Below are 22,052 nucleotides of genomic sequence, written 5' to 3'. Positions count from 1 at the left end.
TCTCTCTCTCTCTCTCTCTCTTACTCTCTCTCTCTCTCAAAAATAAATAAACATTAAAAAAAAATTAAAAAAAAAGAAAAGGGCAACTCTCTCCAGAGGTTCCAATGGGTCACGGGACAAAGAAAAGGCATGAAACTAGTGGGGAATGCGGAACCAAAGGAAGATTTTGTTTGCGTTTTAAGACCACAGATACTGGGTCATGTCTCTTTACTGAGAGGAAGAATTAAGAAGAGAAGAAGAATGTGGGGCACCTGGGTGGCTCAGTCAGTTAACCATCCAACTCTTGATTTCGGCTCAGATCATGATCTCACCGTTCATGGGACCAAGCCCTGTACTGGGCTGTCTGCTGACAGCGTAGAGCCTGCTTGGGATTCTCTCTCTGCCCCTCCCCCACTTACGTGCACATTTTCTCTCTCAAAATAAATAAACTTAAAAAAAATGTTTAAAAGAAGACAAGAAGAATGTGATGATACAGGAGTGGTCTTAGGGGAGGGTAAGAAGGGATTGGACACAGAGCACAAAAGGTCTTACCTTTGGAGCAAGAATACTATTTCCATTCTGATGAGAATGAAGCAAGAAAACACAGGTACAAACACAGGTAGGTTTGAAGATTTGGTGGTGGAGGGATGATAAGGGAGTTTCTTGTCTGACAACTGCTATTTGCAAAGGAGCCATCAATTAAGGATGAGGAAAGGTGAGTGAGGGTATAGGTACTTTAAGAGGAAAAGAGGTGTGAATTATCAAAAGGTAAAACTCATTAGGGAAATGGGGAAATGCAATACGATTTCTAAGCATGATGGGTGCCTACTTGAGGCATTGTAATAAGTCAACTAGGTATATAATTTAGCCAATATTTAGCTATTTGAATACACTATGGAGAAGATGGGGAGTGAGTTATATTAAATTAGCGAGAAGGGTTAGCAAGGAGAGGCTTAGCAAGAAGGCTTAGCAAGAATAGCTCAAGAGGCAAAGTTACTGAAGGTATCTGTAATAGAATTATTATAATAAAGAGCCACAGAATATCTGCTGAGTAAAATGGGACATCGAGGCAGGCAGATATGATGATGGGTACTGATTGGATAAGTCATCTACATGGATTTTGAAATCACTAAGAACAGTAAGAGCTTGGATGGAGAAAAAAACAAAGATCTACTTTTTATTTAAATTTTTTTTTTTTCAACATTTTTAATTTATTTTTGGGACAGAGAGAGACAGAGCATGAACGGGGGAGGGGCAGAGAGAGAGGGAGACACAGAATCGGAAACAGGCTCCAGGCTCCGAGCCATCAGCCCAGAGCCTGACGCGGGGCTCGAACTCACGGACCGCGAGATCGTGACCTGGCTGAAGTCGGACGCTTAACCGACTGCGCCACCCAGGCGCCCCAAAGATCTACTTTTTAAAGAGCAAAATGACTAGGAGTTCAGTCTAGGGTAAAAAGAAAGGTAGGGGGAGGCATAAATATAGACTTCAAAGGAACTAGAGTTTTTGAAGGAAAAAAGAGAAAAATCATTTAGAAGCAGCAAGAGATTCAACTTAATTCCTGGCCTTCGAATATAAAAGGAACAGGTTTATTTCTTGGGGATGAGTGGGACATTAAAAAAATTAGAGAGACTTTTCATTGATTAGAGCAGTTTCCCACAGAATGAACAGTTTCTCACATGCATCAGAATCACCTAGCTATCTTCTTGAAAATATAGATTCCCATCCACATCAGATCTATTGAATGTGATAATCTATGAAAATGAGGCTGGAATTCTACACTACAAATAAGCACTCCAGATGATTCTTAAGTATGCTAAAAGTTTGAGAACCACTAGAATAATATATACAACTCAAGACATATCATTTTCTAATATATGGAAGTATATAAGGTTAAGCATAACCTGTTAAGAGAAGAAACATCCCCTAAACAAGTATCTTTTTAAAGAATACAATAAAGAATACAAATTTATTCTTTTAAAGTGTGTGGTAAAATATGGAGGGGCAATGAGATTTAATTTCAGGGAGCACTATTTGCCCTATGGAGGCAATCTGGAGGAGTATGTGGGTATGCCAGAGAAACTTACATCTCTGCAAGAATAAATCAGAACACTCTACAAACTTTTGTCCATGCATGAATGCATCTGTTCTATCAGAGAAAGTAGGCTGGTAAGTGGAGGATGTATCTTATTGAGCCGGATCTCCCTTAGGGCCCACTATCAATCTCGGGTTCTGAGGGGATTACTTTTCTTTTTTGGCATAAATTGACAGGTAGAATCATTTGGTTATTAGAAAGGTGGAAAAACATCAAAGCCTCCAGAAGAGCAGTCAGAGGTTGGCCTACAAACTTTTCTGATGGTAAGGCATATTACCTATAGAACATCCAACTTCTTTTTTTTTATTTTTTTTTATTTTTTTTAATGTTTATTTATTTTTGAGACAGAGAGAGACAGAGCATGAACGGGGGACGGGCAGAGAGAGAGGGAGACACAGAATCCGAAGCAGGCTCCAGGCTCTGAGCTGTCAGCATAGAGCCCAACACGGGGCTTGAACTCACAGACTGTGAGATCATGACCTGAGCCGAAGTTGGAGGCTCAACCGACTGAGCCACCCAGGCGCCCCAAGAACATCCAACTTCAAAACAAAAATAAAGTCAAGTGTGACTCCTCAGGTAAGTGGATTCCATGCGATTTTGTCCCTCAGCTGGTATGTCAATAAAGTTTATATGGGAGCACGGGGATGAACACACACACACACACACACACACGGAAAGGAAAGGCTTCTGTACATATGGGACAAAAAAGGCAGTCAGTGAAAACCAATTATAAAAGAACAGCATTACCTATAGGAATACCTCTTCCATCATGCACAGAATATAGTACTTACTTTCCTCTGACATGGTAAGGTTTGAAGCAAGGCTTGAAGTTTCAGGTTTCTGATCACTGACTTCAGGGCTGCTCACTTGACTGAGAGAACCAAAATGAATACATTAGTCCCTCATGGACTTGCTGCATTGCTTAAAGTGATTACATCAAACCCATTTCTTCCTAGGCTATACAAGTAAGAGGCAAAGTAAGTCTTCCTCATGGTATTATTATTTTTGGTTTTAGCAGCTACCTGAAGAGCTAGGGTCAAGGGTAGTGTACCCTCAGCATGTGACTGTTCTTTCTCATATCACTAGACCCCTTCCGCTTTCATATCATTCAGAAATTGTAGCTGAGTTATAGGCAAGTCAGAGTTTTTCTAAAGACCATGTGGTAGGGGAAAAAAAACCAAAACGTCCACAACACTTAAAACTGCACTGTTGCTTTGTTTCCAAAGTTCCACAGGGAAGTAGAGAGATGTCTGATTTCAGAAAGTGATTCTCATAATCACTTGAAAAGTTTTTTCAAATTACATATGCTTGCTTCCCAGAAGGGAATTCTGAACCTTAAAATGGTTCATTCTGCTATATTTTTCTTCTCTAATTAAAAAATGTTTTTCTAAATTTGTTATCATATCCCAGATGGAACAATACCTTTTTTTTTTTTTTTAAGTTATAAGGGAAATTCAGAGAAATTGCAAAAGGTAAATCACATAAACTGGGAGAACAAGTCATTATGTCACACACTTTAATGTTGGCAAGATTCTCACTGAAATTCTGGAATGGAGATTTTACTAACTAACTAACTCCCTCCTCCTTCTACTTGACTTTCCACTCTTTAGTTATTCCCTCAACTACCAGGTTAGCATAATGATTAAGACTACAGATTCTAGAGCCAGACTGCTTGCGTTCATATTCCACTCTGCCAAAACTAGCTTAATGACTTTGGGTACTTCTTTGCACTCCAGTTTCAACTGTCAAAGAGGGATAATAATAGAGCCTAACTCATAGAGTAGTTGTAGGGATTAATTAGTTAATATATAAAAAGTACTGAGAGACTAGAACACAGACAATTTAACTGTAGCCATTATTATTATATTACAACTTCTCCCCAGCCCAGGCATCCTTTCCATATTCGTGTTTCCTAGAAAGAAATCCACTTTGCTATTCTACACTCTAGGGAGAAGTAGAGGACACTGTATGAGAGGTTCCATATATCTGGAAAGGTAAGACTGACTAATAAAAAACAAGAATAGTTTCTATGCAGCAAAACTTTTAAAATAAATGTTATTTACATTAAAAATACACAGCATCAAAATTTTTAATGTTTATTTATTTTTGAGAGAGAGAGAGAGAGAATGAGTGGGGAAGGGGCAGAGAGAGAGGGAGACAGAGAATCCAAAGCAGGTTCTGCACTGACAGCAGACAGCCCAGTGCAGGGCCTGAACTCACAAACCATGAGATCATGATTTGAGCTGAAGTCAGATGCTCTACCGACTGAGCCACATGGCCACCACCACAGCATCAAAATTCTTAAGGCTCTCATATCTTTTCTGAATGGACCACTAATATTCAAGTGTAATATCAATATAGTTTTTTTTTTCCTGGTATATTCTGAATGTTCAAACAACTTTTCCTCAAATGTAATTAACTTTTTATTTATTTTTAAAAATTTTTAAATGTTTATTTATATTTGAGAGAGAGACAGAGAGACAGAGAGCAAGCAGGGGAGGAGCAGAGAGAGGGGGAGACAGAATCCAAAGCGCTCCAAGCTCTGAGCTGTCAGCAGGGATGAAACCAAGAGTCGGATGCCCAATTGGACTGAACCACCCAGGTGCCCCTAGTACTTTGTTAAACATTTAAAATTTTAGATCTAAGGGCGCCTGGGTGGTTCAGTAGGTTAAGTGTCCGACTTTGGCCCAGGTCATGATCTTGCAGTCTGTGAGTTCGAGCCCCACATGGGGCTCTGTGCTGACAGCTTGGAGCCTGGAGCCTGCTTCTGATTCTGTATCTCCCTCCACTTGCACTCTGTCTGTCCCTCTCAAAAATAAACATTAAAAATTTTTAAAAAATAAATAAAATTATTAAATCTAGAAAAATTATGTACTATCTCAACATTTATTTTCACAGTTATATAAACATAAATTTTGCTTAATAGTTGTGCATGGTGAAAAAAAAAAAGATGTTCTCAAATAAAATGACTTCTCCCTCTAAAAAGCAAAAACACCCAAACTCTTCAAAAAGTGAGGAGCATCACAAATGCCTGATTCTTATTCAGTAGAACTCTTGTAATAATCAACACAGGGGCACTTGGATGGCTCAGTTGGTTAAGCATCCGACTCTGGTTTTGGCTCAGGCCATGATCTCATGGTTCATGGGTTCGAGCCCCATATCAGGTTCCATGCTGTCTCTTCCTCTCTCTCTGCTCATTCCCTTCTCTCTCTCGCTCTCTCTGATAAATAATCAACACAATCAACCAATAATGAATAAACAAAATTAGGTTTGGACGTACAATGGAATATTATTCAGCCTTAAAAAGGAAGGAAATCCTGACACATGCTATGACATAAATGAACCCTGAAGACACTGCACTAAATAAAACAAGCCAGTCACATAAAGACAAATACTGTCTGATTCCACTAAAAGGAGGTACTCAGAGTAGTCAAAATCACAGAGACAGAAAGAACAGTGGTTGCCAGGAGTTGGGAGAACAGGGAAATGGGGAACTATTATTTAATGAATACAGAGTTTCAGTTTAGGAAGATGAAAAAAGTTCTAGAGATGGATGGTGGTGATGGTTGCACAATAATGTGAATATAATAATGCCGCTGATTTATACACTTAAAAATGAATGAATGGTGAAGTTTATGTTATATATATTTTATCATAATAAAGAAACTGAAGGAGAGAGAAGGGATAATTATAGGAAAAGACAAAGGTGGTAGGTTCCGTAATATAACTGCAAGTATCAACCTTAGATATAAGCAGAGGAATTAACTTCAGAGGATAGGGTAAAAGAGAATATTGTAGAGAAGCAGATAAATGGGTAGATGTGGTGACAGACAAATGAGATAGTTTCTGTCTAAATGTTTCTAAGTTCTCTTTGAATCAGGGAGCAAGATCCCCAGCTGGGTAAATGGGAGCAAAGTAAAGGGCAAGGAAGATGAAAGGAAGGGGAGGAGGCAGGAGGCAAGGAGGAAGGGAGGGAGGGAAAGAAAGATGATTTTACAGCCTAGGATAAAACACACTAGGAAGGGTGGCTGGACCACCAGGAGTGCTTAAGTGCCTGTTTGCGATGTAATCATAAATGAAAACAGTTTTGTGTTTTTCTCTGACAATGTTCAGGTGACTGGAAGTAAGAATGGAATAGGTGAACAGGTGGTCTACCCAGGGTTGTGGTTTTGCTAAGGAAGCATGACACAGGGGAAAAGGAGAACAAGGTAGAAATGTTTGCAAGGGACTGATTAATAGATCTTATAATTTAAAAAGCATAAGAAAAATATTGAAATCTTGTGGGAAGCGTCAATGGGTAAGAGTGAAAACATGATAGCTCATTTAACGGAAAATGTACAGGATGATATCACATGGCTAGTGTGGCAGTAGTATAAATGAGCTGGAATGGAGTGTGTGGTACTAAAAGTAGGATTCTGGAAGTTCAGATGTTAGAGGTGGTGCAGTTACTGGTTCATAGACAAACAGAAGTAAGGACTGTGGAAAACTGAAAACTATGGTGTTGTGGAAGCCGGAGTATGAGGGGCAAAGAAGCTGTCTCTTATCTATAGGGAGTGGAGCTAATGATTAAGGCATCCCATGTCCATTTGGTGATTAATGCCAAATCCTTTGGATTTCCCTTATTTCTGCTTCTTTTTCCCATTTTGTACCCTGTACATCTGACTAAAGAATGTTCACCATCATGTCTCTTCCATATATTGCAGGACCTGATAGATAACATGAGTTCAGTACATATTCCTAAACAAATAATGAATGAATAAGACAAAAATCAGCACTTATTTGTTTCAAGGACAAACTAGTGGAAGGATATTTTCACCTTAAACTAAATAATTTCAAAACCTAAAGACTGATGCTAAAATTCAAAACTAGAGTAGTCAACCCAAAATGTACCCATATACTTATAAATAGCAGGTGAAAAAAAACCAAGTAGATCATTAAAAAGAAATTCAACTTTTCATACCTCAAAGTTTGCTCTCCTGATTCTTGCATCTTGGCTTTTTTCACCTGCAAAAATAAATATACAAAAGCATCAATATAGTGCTCTGTTTCTGAAATCATCTACCTATTCAAATGGCAGGCTGATATTAACTAATAATTTACAGGGTAACTATTTCATTTTGTTTTGTTTACATTTATTTAATTAACCTTTGTTATATTTTAGAGTTAGAGATGGGCTTCTTTGTTTTTCACGTGAGCTCTTTCTTTTCAATGAAAAAATTGTTTTTCAGATTCAAGGTAAAATGTTTACCAGGATTTTTACTCAAGATACAATGTTTACCAGAGTAAAGTATCCAAACTTGGGTACAAATTAGTTGGTTTTAAATTTTAACAGACTCATAATTATATTATCAAACAGTAAGTATGGCATATTCAACAACATCAATTCATTTATTACTTTATGAAACAGAAATGTCTTTTTTTTTTTTTTAATTTTTTTTTAACGTTTATTTATTTTTGAGACAGAGAGAGACAGAGCATGAACGGGGGAGGGTCACAGAGAGAGGGAGACACACAGAATCTGAAACAGGCTCCAGGCTCTGAGCTGTCAGCACAGAGCCCGACGCGGGGCTCGAACCCACAGACCGTGAGATCATGACCTGAGCCGAAGTCGGACGCTCAACCGACCAGCCACCCAGGCGCCCCCAGAAATGTCTTTATACTTAAATTACATGCTAAAAATAAAGATAAATTCTTATCAGGTTATGAGTACTTTAAAAAATATTCTTTATGCTATTCTGTTTTATTCCAGATTTTCATCTTTTTCTAATTCATTCTGAGGGAAAAGCATTTCCACTGAAACAGTTTAAGAATCCCAAACAGAAGATCAACAACATTTAACAGTACCAGTGGATTTCCTTGCTTTCATATATATTACAAAGAATCTGATTTTAGAGTTCTCTGATTAGAATAACTAGTCACAGTAGAAACATGCTTAGTATGCTTAGCCATACAAAATTACAAAATTATGGATTGAGAGTATCTCAAGCTAATAAAAAGCTGAAAATCTACTAAATAATCTTCAACAAAAATATCAGGTGGGAATATAGCTATTTAAAATGATTAAATTTAACATTTCAGACATTGTTTGCCTTGATTTGGGCAATTATGTCCCCCTGTAAATCAGAGATAGGAAGCATCTGCTGCCTGGCATTCCAAGCAGGTAAACTAACTCAAAAAGATACAGAAAGATATTACAAAAGTACGGGTTGAAACAGTACAATCCAGAAACCGAATGTAAAATAGTGTAGCTACTTTGGAAAAGTTTAGTAGTTCCTCAAGGGATTAAATACAGAGTTACCATATAATCCAGCAATTTGACTCCTAGCTACATAACCAAAAACCAAAAAAACAAACAAACAAAAAAAAAAAAAAAGGAAAAAGGAAAAAAAAAAGAAAGAAAACATATGTCCAGGAATGTTCCTAACAACATTATTCAAAATAGCCAAAAAGTGAAAACAACCCCAATGCTCATGAATGAACAGATAAATGGATAAATAAAATGTTAAAATAATGATAAATAAAACAATGAATGATAAATAAAATAAATTCATACAGTATTATTCAGCAATAAAAGGGAATGAAGTACTGGTACATAATATATGCTACAATGTAAATGAACCCTGAAAAGATTATGCTAAGTGGAGGGAGCCAGTCACAAAGAACCACATAATGTATGATTCCATTTACATGAAATGTCTACAAACAGGCAAATTTTTAGACAGAAGTTAGATCAGTAGTTACCTAGGGCTGCAGGGGATGAGGGAGTTGGGGGGTGGCTGCCAATGGGTATGGAGTTTCTTTCTGGAATGGTGAAAATGTTTTAAAATTGATTCTAGTGATGACTAAAAAACATTGCGAATATATTAAAAACCACTACTTTAAAATGGATTGTCAATTTTTTCTCAAAGCTTTTATTTTATTTTTTTTTTATTTTTATTTTTTATTTAATTTTTTTTTTTCAACATTTTTTATTTATTTTTGGGACAGAGAGAGACAGAGCATGAACGGGGGAGGGGCAGAGAGAGAGGGAGACACAGAATCAGAAACAGGCTCCAGGCTCCGAGCCATCAGCCCAGAGCCTGACGCGGGGCTCGAACTCACGGACCGCGAGATCGTGACCTGGCTGAAGTCGGACGCCTAACCGACTGCGCCACCCAGGCGCCCCTCAAAGCTTTTATTTTAAAAAAACGATATAATCTTATGGGCATGTTATAACTGAAGATAACATAAAAAAAAAAAAAGAACCAATGGCAAATTTGTGAAATCAGGGTTCTATTTGTACCTCTGCTTAAAAAAAAAAAAAAAAAAAAAAAAATCATGCCTTAAAGGAAAGGAAATATCCATGTTTTGTTTCAAGCATTTCCTTACTCTGATTTTTCAGATGATCAAGGCTGGCTTTGCACTGATGTCTCTAAGTTTTAGGCTTATGGTATAAAACTGCTATTAGTCTGGAGGAACAGAACTCATTTGAAAGAAGTTAGGTATTTGCTTATAAATATGGGAATAAAAACATTTTTAAACTTTGAGGTATGCTATCCTTTACCTAAGTTTATCCTCCTTGATAAAGAAGACACAAAAGAAATCAGGGGTGTTGAGTCAAGAAGTTGTCTCTTCACCACCTGTTCTACCTCCTCTTCTCCTTCCCCTCCAAGTCCAAAACACAATTTTAAAGTCCTTTTTATTGTTCTCAAAAATGGTTCCCAAGCTATACTCCTTTTCTACATCCTAGCCTGGAGAGTATACTATGGTTATAAAGCATTTGCCACTTGTGTTGTCTACAGTAAGCATTAGTAATTTCTTTTTAAAATTTTAATACAAAAGGCATACATGCTCTTATTTTTAAAAATTCAAACCATTCAGATATGTATAAAATAGAAAAGACTTCATTCTGCCTCATCCCTCCATGAAATAATCAGTATTAAGTTTGCTGTGTATTCTTCTAAAATTTTTCCTATGCATGTAGGTCCTTTCAAAACTTGAATTCAGAGAGCACCCCTGATAGCCATAAAAGCAGGTATTTTTATGTGCTTCCAGCTTAGCAGGGACAATCTTGGTTTATACCTCTTATCCCGGAACCAAGTCTGTTTAGTGTCCCCTTTTACTCTTCAAAAGAGTTCCAGTTTGGACAATAATACAACTGTTTCAGAGTATTTGAAAAAGATAAAGCCTGGGGGTCAAGGAAGGGGAAAAACAATAATGTCAAGGTAACTGGTGAACACAGAGTGAACCATTTCCAAATGCAGAAGACTGAGGATTGATTGGCAATAATCAATTGACAGAAAACCCAAAGCTAAACTTTATGTTGCACTGTCAACAATGACCTGAATAAAGCTTAAGACAGGGCAAGTAATTAGTAAAAAAACAAGAAAGGGATAATTCAGCAGGAAAGAGACAAGAAGAGATAGTGAGATTAAAATAATTCTTGTAATAATGTCACTAGTAACATCTATATATACAAGTAACAGTAGAGTTAAAACTCTTGGTTTTATTTATCATCATTAACTTGGAATAGAATCATTTCTACTTTGTAGAAAGTACTTTGAGTACTTTCTACTCAAATTTTAGACCTCTACTACAGCCTGTGAAGACTTGTTTTTCTCTTCAAAGTATAACATTTACTCTTTCCATTCTAATTATTTTGAACAGTTCTTAAATATTCTGTGTTTTCTCAGATTCTGTATTTTGTCCATTTGGCAGCCATTAGTCCCAGGGCCAAACTAAGGACCAAGCTGTGTACATCTTCCCTGTGATCCAGAGCCCGTACTCTGATCCATCTCCTTTATCCAGCTTACACACCAAGCCAATACTTCCCCTGCTCTGAGTCACCCCAGAGCCAGACACCAGCACCCAGTAACATCCTTGATACCCCAAAAGCCCTTGGAATTATTCAGACTACACAAACGTAAATCGTTTACCCTGCCTTGCCTTGCCTCTGGAAACTCCAATAATGGCTATGGCCTATGCTTTCCCCTAGCTCCTTTTTGCCTCCTAACTGACATTGGTGCCTCCCCCTGTGGCCCTGTGTGACGTGCCATGCCTTTCACTTTTAAGGACATTAAGCTTTTCCTTCAATGGCATGGACTTCCCCGTGTTATCACTCAGTTACCTTTAAAAATTAAGACCCAAGGGGCGCCTGGGTGGCTTAGTCAGTTAAGCCTCCGACTTTGGCTCAGGCCATGATCTCATGGTTTGTGTGTTCAAGCCCTGCGTCGGGCTCTGCGATGACACTGCAGAGCCTGCTTGGGATTTTCTCTCTCTCCCTCTCTCTATCCCTCTCCCACTTGTTTTCTCTCTCTCTCTCTCTCTCTCTCTCTCTCTCTCTCTCTCTCTCTATATATATATATATATATATATATACACCTCTAATTAAGATAAGATAAAAATAAAAATAAAAATAAATAAAAATAAAAATAAAAATTAAGGCCCAGGAACAAATCAATAAAAAAATGATGCTCTGTGACAATCACCATTTATAGTCAGCAGAAAATGTTTTTAAAATGGTTTCATTTCTCACCTTCTTAAGTAACAATCAGGTTTTGGACATCATGTTATAGTAACTGAATAGAAGAGCAAGGAAATAAAGTAGAGTAGAAAAGACAACTCACCAGCAGGTCAGCCTCACAATTCTACTTTAAATACATAAGGAGTTACTAACAATACCCATTTCAACAGTATGTCAACACATAAGTCTTTTGAAACTAGACCTCTTGACCAGACTTCTGTCTTACTACATTAAAAACTCAATGCCATCATTTTCTTTGGTACATTTAATGTCTCTAACCCAGCTATTTGTTCTCACAGTACATATCCTAGGAACACTGCTGAGGATGATTTTTAATTCTACCATTTCCTTGATTATCGATGTCCCAACAGGGATAAGGGATGACATTTCAAATGTTTCAAGGTCATTTTACCAATTGCTATATCTTTCTGGTTTTATACTTGCCTTAAGTGAGAGGGCTAAAAGAAAAATGGCAAAGTAATCATCAGTATGTACTTCTCAACATAAAGAAAATATTAAAAATGTATTAAAGGACTTCTTGGGAGCACATGTCCATCTTTCTGTGATATAAAGAATACATCTGGAACATGAAAAACATACCCTATTACCTGCTTTCAAAATTCAAATTTTTCTAAGCTGGATTTTCATAAAGGTAAACATGTATCATTCTGCATTCTTCCTTAATATAAAATGCAAGAGGCTCATTCAGGATAGTAAACTGACTCAGTATTTATCTAACTTCAGAAAAATCTCAACACAAAAGAAAAACATCCTTTAATACAAAAGTATCTACGAAAATGATTACTATTGCCTTTCCTTATTTATTTATTTATTTATTTATTTATTTATCTATCTATCTATCTATTTATTTATTTATTTAGCTTTTTTAAATGCTAAGGGTCAAAACACAGAAAGACCAAAATATACAAACAAAAGGCCACAACAAGGCAATAAATCTGTATCACTTGAGGACATTTACAATTATTTTATTTATTTACGTTAAATATTTAAAAGAAATTAAGAATCTAACCTGGACTCTAGGGTCTTATCTATTTTTTATCTACTTTTTAAAATAAGTATTTTAGTATTTAAAAATACTTACCTATTTTTAACAATTAGTAATCAAATTGTACTTTCTTCAACTACTACTACTTTTTAAAAACTTAATCAGAAAATTTAGGTAAAGATAAAAAGTACGTTTTCTGGCACAAATAATATATACTGTTTTACTGGTAAATAGACATCCTCTTTTATTTTCTAAAAACTGTAAGGATAGCAATTGTTAGTTTTTTTTAATGGCATTTGCAAACACAGTACTTTTTTTATTTGTATTTTTTAATGTTTATTCTTTTTTGAAAGACAGAGACAGAGCACAAGTAGGGGTGGGGTAGACAGAGAGGGGGACACAGAATCTGAAGCAGGCTCCAGGTTCTGAGCTGTCAGCACAGAGCCAAACGCAGGGCTCGAACTCATGTACCGCAAGATCATAACCTGAGCCAGAGTCAGACGCTTAACCGACTGAGCCATCCAGGCGCCCATGCACTACTCAGTTTGTAATACTGAATTTTCTAAGCAGACTCCCAGGTATTAACAAAATGTGAATTAAAGGACATGAAATTATTTTCTTAGAAGGAAAGTATTAAGAAGTCTCTTCCTTATTTTTATTTCTAATTTGGAATCTGCAGTATAACTGAGTGATCTTTAAAATCTCTTAAGATTAGCTTTTCTATAAAGAACTTTAAATTGTTAAAGGAAATACTTACTGGTTGTTCTGGTAAATCTTGCTCTTCTTCCATGAGGACCAATATTTCTTTCTTACACTTATGTGACTGGATTGCAAGTGTCTGTCAAGGAGTCTTCACAGTCTGTTTAAAAAAGAGGGGGGATCCAAAGCTTTATGTCCTCTTTTATCATTGAGGCCATCAGATAATGGTTTTTTTAATTTTTGTTACCTCAAGCTTTCTACGTGAGTCCCAATCTCAAAATCTCAAACCTGCACGTGGCCTTTCCAAACTGACATGCTGTACCAAGTCAAGACAGGTATACCCAATGACCTTTATACTACATCGCAAAAGCCAACACGTGGAAGCCCTTCTGGTTTACTTAAAACGTGGTTACTATAGTGCCCAATGCATTAAACATTTTATAATGACAGCTGTGTGCAGATAACTAAAACATTATTTTTGAGGATTATTGTTACATTAAAAAATGATAAAAACTAGCCTAGCAAGTCAGTATGTTATGATAACATCTAACCTGCTTGAATCTGGAACATTTACATAATTGTTAACACAGACACACCAAATCACTTTAAATAGGACAAAATGGAATATCAATTAAATACTTTCACAACCAATGCAAATAAATAAGTAAAGCAAAACCTTGAATTATAGAATTAAGGAAAAATAATCATGTAAAGCCAAGACCCAATTTTATTCTGAAATAACAAGCTCCACTAAATATCCTACTGTGTCAATCTTGTTTTTAATTTTTTCAATGTTTATTTATTTTTGAGAGAGAGAGTTTGAGCAGGGGAAGGGCAGAGAGAGAGGGAGACACAGAATTCTAAGCAGGCCCCAGGCTCTGAGCTATCAGCACAGAGCCCGATACGGGGCTCAAACTCATGAACTGTGAGATCATGTTCTGAGCCAAAGTTGGACACTTAACCAACTGAGTCACCCAGGTGCCCCAAAGCAAACTCTTTACCTTCTCAGACCCTGCTCTTCCTGACCTGATTTCCAAACTAAGAAAGAAAAATAAAGGACTCGAAGACCCCAATTAATGGTAAGAACATTTTACTGTGGCCTGCTGGCAAGAAATAGGTAGATATTAGAAAACTAAACACATTGGAAAAACAAAAACTCCATTTCCCTTTAACCCAAATGAAACGGACACTTCTCCAAAACAGATGTGACTGCTTCTGGTTTTAATTAAGGTCACTCCTGTTTTCACTTCTACCAACCACTGTACCTAACTTAACCTATAAAGCTAAAGCAAGTATAGAATCTTATTGGCAAAGCAATGGAAACAGATAAAAAACATGAAAAAAGAAATGAAAAACTTCAGTAGTGCCAATAACACCACCCCTCCACTTCTACTGCTCCATCTCGATGCAATACGGCAAGCTTTATTTTAGAGCCACACTCCAGAATGGGAAAAAGAGAGAAAACATCTGTCTTTTTAGATGCAAAATTGTCCCACTCTACCACAGCTTTCATCCCTTCCCGGACCTAGAATGACCTCGAATGTCGTAAGAAAAAAAGTTTAAAGGTCAGAAGCATGTGATCATCAATACTCACGTGGAGTCGTACACAGAGCCTCAAAAGCTAAGTTCTCAAACTACATGACGTAGATAACTAGTGCTGCAGAATTACGGAGCACAATAACTAAAGCCCACAGGGGCTATCTTGCCTGAACTTGTTTTGCTCTCCTCGGAAGAGTATAATCAACGTGACGTGAAACTGATTACAATTGTGAAAGATGAAACATTTTTATGTTTTACCAGCTCCTGCCCATCTTAGTTTTAAATTGAAATGTCTTTATTTTATAGGATTTTAATAACATCTAAATGTACATAATATACATACATAATTTCATCCCAAAACAGGAGCAAAATCTGGCCAAATCATGAGGCAAATGTAATGCCTTTAATACCTCATTTGTTGAATTTTTGTGTGACCAGCTCTCACCTAAACAAAAAATGTTTACTTAAGTAAAACAAAAGTGTTTTACTTAATTGAAGGCCATACTGTAATAACTGTAATCTCTAATTTGTAGATTCTCAGCACAGGAGAGGGAAGGGATATTCCTTCTCATGGGGGAAGGGTTATAAAATCTACTTCTGGGCAAGACAGAAGGTAAGAAAAATTATTTTAAGAAAAGGATACTCATACGTGCTTTAATTTTAAACATAAGAACTAATTGATTTAAAAAATATGAACATCAAAGGAGAACAGACATTTTTTATTGATTAAAAGGGATCATGGGTTTTAGAAAGTAAGAAATACTACTCTTAATTGTGGGGAAATAAATTCTCAAGCCAGACAAAACTAAATGTTCAATCTTGAATTTTGTTTTTTAGAAATATGGCAATATTATGGTGATCTTATTATGAAAAGGAACAAATTTTTTTATTTTTCTTAGGATAAAATCTATGATGAGTTGCAAAAAAACTTTAAGGGAAAAACTGGAAGACATTCTACCTCCTCTATTTTTCTTTGAAAATAAGCACCCTTTGTTATTTCCATCTTAAAAAATCCCTTTTAGTTTCTCAGCTTTTCAATTTAGGGAAATAAAAGGGGCATAATTTTTAGAGTTAGAAAACATTTTTTTAAATCAAGTAATTGATCAATGATCACCAATAATTTTGATCATTTTAGAACAAACAAACAAAAAAAACGATCTACAAGGAAAGCACATGATTTGTTACAGAATCTTCTGGGATTCTACTGGCAACGTGTAACATGTATAAAGTTGCAAACATTCATTCTGGTACATTTGTGTATACAATATATTGATTATATCAATAATGGCTATAAATTATGTATTTTCCTCACAACATGCATCTAAGACACTACTTTCTATCAATACAGTAGTCTTCTATCCAATAATTTATAACTTGAATAACCTGAAAAATATAAGGATATACTAAATACAAGAATGCAAGTATTTGTCACATTCCTAGCACTTTTCAATGTGCTAAAACCTTAATATTAAGACCTCACACCATTTTCTGTAATTGGCACATGCTTACAATCAAGTCACGTTTACTAGCAACAGACGGAAGTGCTGTATAACACAGATACAGTGCTCTGATACTTAATATCAAAAAAAGTACAGAATTACTAATCTTAATATTCTCATTTCCATGTATGAGTTCTAGCATTTAATCGAATTGTGGGTTTTTAATGTAACCTGATATTATTCTACTGAAATTCATCTTTTAAAATATCCAAAAATAGGACTTGACAAGGACTTGACATAGAAATGGAAAGTGGATTCTTATTGCAATTTAAATGAATACACTTACTTACAACTTAGTCAAACGGCCAGTGAAATTACAAAACATGCTCCGAGTTAATCTTTTAAGTACCTTCGAGCATTTGGACAGTAATGTCTTCTCATAATTTTCTAGTTTCAATTCTTACTATTGACTTCTAAAAACAGCTTTTTAATCACCTTTTTGGGTGAGAGTTTGTCAGTATCTATATATCATCATGGACAGAAATCTGGGAAAATCTACATTTGAGAACAGAAATAGTATTATTTCCTAAGACTTTCCCTACCTGTAAACACTGACAATGAAAAAATAGGGAATTCTGTTTGGATTTGAAAGGTCAATTTTAAATACTGTGATTTCACAGGTTTATAAATAAAGCAGGATACTTTTGTAACATGGCAGCCATAATTTTAAAAAAAATTGTTTTTTAATGTATGTTTATTTTTGAGAGAGTCAGAGCATGAGCAGGGAAGGAGCATTGAAGAGAGGGAGACACAGAATCTGAAGCAAGCTCCAGGCTTTGAGCTGTCAGTGGAGAGCCAATGCGGGGCTCGAACCCACCAAGTGCAAGATCATGACCTAAGCTGAAGTCAGGTGCTTAACTGGCTGAGCACCAAGGCCCCCCGGCAGCCATAATTTTTATTTTTAATCTTTAGAAATTAGAAGGGAAATTATTAGTAAATATTTTATTTCAAAATTCTAATTAAGATTCCTATGTCATAATTTCTGTTTTGCACCAAGTTAAACATTCTATTCACCCTGTAACTGTAAATGGCTACAGGTAAGAACTTACATTACTGCAATGTTATTATAGCTCTTAACTATAGGAAGGGAAACACACACACACACACACACACACACAGCACAGAATAAAGGTCAAATTGCTTTCAATAAAAATAAAGTATATGTTACTCTTAATTATGTGTCTAAATAGAGCACAACATTCTGATTATAAGTCCTAGAAGGGGAACTTGCATGTGGCTACGTGTGCACAGATTGAGTATCTTTGATACAGTTCTAAAGAGAAAACAGGTAGCTCATAAATTTAATCACTGACTACACTGTATTTTAGAAGTCTACTTACTATTTCTTCCAAAGCCTTATAGATAAATTTTTAGAACACACCAAACAAAAGGCTACAGAAGTTTTCCTGGGGAAAATTAACAGCATCATTCCCCAAATTAAATATATCTCAGCAAGGGGCGCCTGGGTGGCTTAGTCAGTTAAGTGTCAGCTCAGGTCGTGATCTTGCAGTCTGGGAGTTCGAGCCCCTCGTCGGGCTTTGCGCTGACTGCTTGGAGCCTGGACCCTGCTTCGGATTCTGTCTCTCTCTCTCTCAAAAAAATAAACATTAAAAAAACTAAAAAAAAAAAAAAAAAAAAAAAAAAAAATCTATATCTCAGCAATAGTTATAAACAATAGTAATCTAAAGAAGTGTCAAAAAAGTGGTACATCATTACTTAAGATTATTAACGTGGATTACTTTAGGATTTAAAAGTACATAATTAGCAAAAAAAGAGTACATAATTGGGGCGCCTGGGTGGTGCAGTCGGTTAAGCGTCCGACTTCAGCCAGGTCACGATCTCGCGGTCCGTGAGTTCGAGCCCCGCGTCAGGCTCTGGGCTGATGGCTCGGAGCCTGGAGCCTGTTTCCGATTCTGTGTCTCCCTCTCTCTCTGCCCCTCCCCCATTCATGCTCTGTCTCTCTCTGTCCCAAAAATAAAAAAAATAAATAAATAAAAAAAAAAGAGTACATAATTAGCAAATGTCTATCATGGTATCCTCAAATATAATTATGTGTATGCCTTGAAGAATGAAAACAGTAAGCAAAATACTGTCTTTTAATGGCTTTAAGATAACTACTTCAAGTATTGTTATTCAATAATAACTTATCTATTTAAAGGAGATCATAAATGAATTAAGAAACTAGGGTCCTAACACCCAAAGTACCAAACATAAAATCTAAAGACACCTCTTCCAAATAAACTCTAATTTATCAACTAGGAGGCCTTACAAAGCAAAATCAGAAAAGGTGTCAGGAGAAATGGTTTCAAAACATAAGAATACATTTCTGTGGTCTCTTGTGAAACATTGCTTAGTAGTAAGCGGCAGACGGCAAGTAGTAATTTGGGATTCCTAATCCGCAAAACATACACATTAGTTTCAAACATAAAGTGAACAAACGTTTATTCTAATACTTACAAATATCTTACTGAAATTAGGCAAAGATAACAATGAGTATCTTGGAGGAGAAGAGAATAATTGAGGGAATTAAGAAAGATGTACCCTACACCAACCAGTCTTTAAAACCAATTACAGTGGGAAGGACGAGAGAGCAATCATTTACTAAGCATATATAATACCCCAATTATTTTTAAGTTTATTGTCTTACCTAGTTTTATCTCCACAACTATCCTCATACAGGACAACTATCCTATCCACGGACAGGGCAACTAGGACTGAGAGATTTAAACAATTTGCCTGAGAATAACAGCAAGAATGTTTCAGGTTAAGGTAGAAATACATCAAATAAAGATATTACCACCAGAGGATGGTGGTAATAGTTGCACAACACCATGAGTGTACTTAATGACACTGAATGCTGCATTTAAAAGTGGGTAGGGGAGCCTGGGTGACTCAGTCGGTTAAGCTTCTGACTTTGACTCAGGTCATAATCTCATTGTCCCCAAGTCTGAGCCCTGCGTCGGGCTCTGTGCTGACAGCTCAGAGCCTGGAGCCTGCTTGGGATTCTATGTCTCCTTCTCTCTCTCTGTCCTCTCTCTTCCCTGCTCGTGCTCTCTCACTCTCAAAATTAACATTAAAATTTTTTTTTAAATAAAAGTGGGTAAAATAGTTAATTCTGCTATGTGTACTTACCACAATAAAAAAATACTAAAAGACCCAACCCACGAGGGGCGCCTGGGTGGCTTAGTCAGTTAAGCATCTGACTTGGGCTCAGGTCATGATCTCGCAGTCTGGGAGTTTGAGCCCCACGTCGGGCTCTGTGCTGACAACTCAGAGCCTGGAGCCTGCTTCAGATCCTGTGTCTCCCTCTCTCTCTGCCCCTACCCCACACACTCTCTCTCTCTCTCAAAAATAAATAAACATAAAAAAAATTTTTTTAATAAACAAAAAGACCCATGAGACAAGAAATCCCAAAGCAATGATCAAATCTAAAAAGTGCTTATAAGTAGAGAAAAATCAATATTTAAAAACTATTGCCAGGGCACCTGGCTGGCTCAGTTGGAGCCACATGTGACTCTTGATCTTGGGGTTGTGAATTTGAGCCTTACAGTGGGTACAGATTACTTAAAACAATTTTTTTTGATGTTTATTTATTTTTGAGAGAGACAGAGACAGAATGTGAGTGGGTTGGGGCAGACAGAGAGGAAGGCACAGAATCTGAAGCAAGCTGCAGGCTCCGAGCTATCAGCACAGAGTCCGACGCGGGGCTCAAAATCACGAGCTGTGAGATTGTGACCTGAGCTGAAGTCGGACGCTCAACCGACTGAGCCACCCAGGCACCCCTACTTTAAAAAAATAAAATCTTAAAAAAATACTGCCAGAAAAACGGTATCAATGTGGAGAAAAACATGACTAATTCTAAATATATGAAGAACTAAGCATTCAAGAAATTTTGGAGAAAGTAGATTAGCATACTTATCTGTAGAAAAGAGATAAAAATTTTGTGCAACAGAAGAAAGCATAAGCAACAAATCAACAGAGCCAGTTATTAAAATGCACTTTCATGCAATGAGAAAAAACAAATCTAAGATTAAAAGGATATAACAAATATAATTATGATAAACCTTAATGTCTATAAAATAATGTTATAAAATAATTCAACAATATGATCATTTGTTATGTGGCAAACCATGACTAACATCCATCAAGGATGGATGCCTCTGTATCCATCAAAGGATACAGACAGTTTAAGTAACCACCAAGATCAAATCAGCACTTGGGAAAAAAGATTCTCACCACTAACTGAATAAACTGTAATATTTTTAAGATACTACTTTGTACCGATGAAATACTAAAAATATATATATAAGCAACAAAACCAAGTGTTCTCTGAACTACACGAAAATAAGAAATATTCAGGGGTGCCTGGGTGGCTCAGTCAGTTGAGCATCCGACTTGGGCTCAGGTCACGATCTCACAGTTCGTGAGTTCAAGCTCTGCATTGGACTCTGTGCTGATGGCCCGGAGCCTGGAGCCTGCTTCAGATTTTGTGTCTCCCTCTCTCTCTGCCCCTCCACAGCTCACACTCTGACTCTCTCTCTCAAAAGTAAATAACCATTAAAAAAGATTTAAAAAAATATTCAGGCACAGCTGTAAAATCATATTATCTTCAGACTATCCTCTGGTTAGAGTCAGGTCATAAAATTGCCCATGGCCTGATTCATTTCCTAATTTTTCCCCCAAAATTAAGTAGAGGGGTAAAAAGTCAACTCTATTCCACTATTTCAAAAAATAGAGTAAGTTTGTTTGTTCAGAGAAGTGAAAAATCAGAAACAACCAACTTGTGGAGAATGGTTTACCTATGCTCCAATTGCACTAATGAACATTCTTTATTCTTTTTAATTGTTTTCAATGTTTGTTTATTTTTGAGAAAGAGCAAGAGAGACAGAGCGTGAGCAGGGGTGGGGGAGGGCAGAGTGGGAGGCAGACAGAATCTGAAGCAGGCTCCAGGCTGTGAGCTGTCAGCACAGAGCCCAACATGGGGCTCGAACTCACAAAACCATGAGATCATGACCTGAACCGAAGTCGGAGGCTTAACCGACTGAGCCACCCAGGTGCCACTAAAATATTACTCTGCATATATACAGGAAAGATGTTGTATTAGTACTTTTGTAAACTGCCACTTTACCAGAATCTCATTCTTTCTAATAATGAGAACAGTAAGAGAGTTGATTGTTGAGTTTCAGCTATATATTTTCCCTTGCTGCATAAAAATAGTTTCCTTCCTCTTTCCCAATATTAACCTCTTTATTTCTTCTTACTACCTAATGATATTGGTTTACACCTCCACTATAATATTAAGTAACAATACTAAATGTTGGGCATCCATTTCTGGTTCCTCACATTAATGAGAATACTGATATTGGTTTTGGTCTGAAATAAATTTGGGGTGCCTGCCTGGCTTAGTTTATAGAGCATGCGACGCTTGATCTTGGGGTCATGAGTTCAAGCCCCACATTGGGCACAGAGGTTACTTAAAAAAAAAAAAAAGAAAAAAAAAGGAAAGGAAAAGAAAAATGAAATAAGTTCTCTTTAATCGTGTCAAATAAGAATTCATCAATTTTAATTAAATGAAGAACATTTATCAGGAAAAGATATTAATTTGGTCAATGCTTTTTTGGCATCCAAAATGATGATGACCATATGGTTTTTCTTTCATCCATTAAAACAACATGTTAACAGATCTAATATTGAACCATATGTGCATTTATTTCAGAAACTAAACTCTTGGGT

At 36.5% G+C, this 22,052-nt stretch overlaps 1 protein-coding gene across 2 annotated transcripts in view; it reads right to left on the bottom strand.

Moving 5' to 3' along the window:
* Nucleotides 1-22,052, bottom strand: part of EYA3 (EYA transcriptional coactivator and phosphatase 3) — a 98,812-nt gene that overhangs the window by 58,224 nt on the left and 18,536 nt on the right. For both annotated transcript variants that reach the window (XM_058718418.1, XM_058718419.1), the window contains exons 2-4: nucleotides 13,340-13,441; nucleotides 7,035-7,078; nucleotides 2,866-2,945 (exon numbers count right to left, since the gene is read on the bottom strand). In XM_058718418.1, coding sequence (XP_058574401.1) covers nucleotides 2,866-2,945; nucleotides 7,035-7,078; nucleotides 13,340-13,372 — 157 coding nt within the window. In that variant the 5' untranslated portion in view covers nucleotides 13,373-13,441. The remainder of the gene's footprint in view (nucleotides 1-2,865; nucleotides 2,946-7,034; nucleotides 7,079-13,339; nucleotides 13,442-22,052) is intronic.

Source organism: Neofelis nebulosa, chromosome 2 (genome assembly GCF_028018385.1).
Source record: "Neofelis nebulosa isolate mNeoNeb1 chromosome 2, mNeoNeb1.pri, whole genome shotgun sequence".
Taxonomy (NCBI): Eukaryota; Metazoa; Chordata; class Mammalia; order Carnivora; family Felidae; genus Neofelis; species Neofelis nebulosa.
Note: the sequence above shows the minus strand (reverse complement) of the source record. Positions and strands in the feature narration are given on the sequence as shown.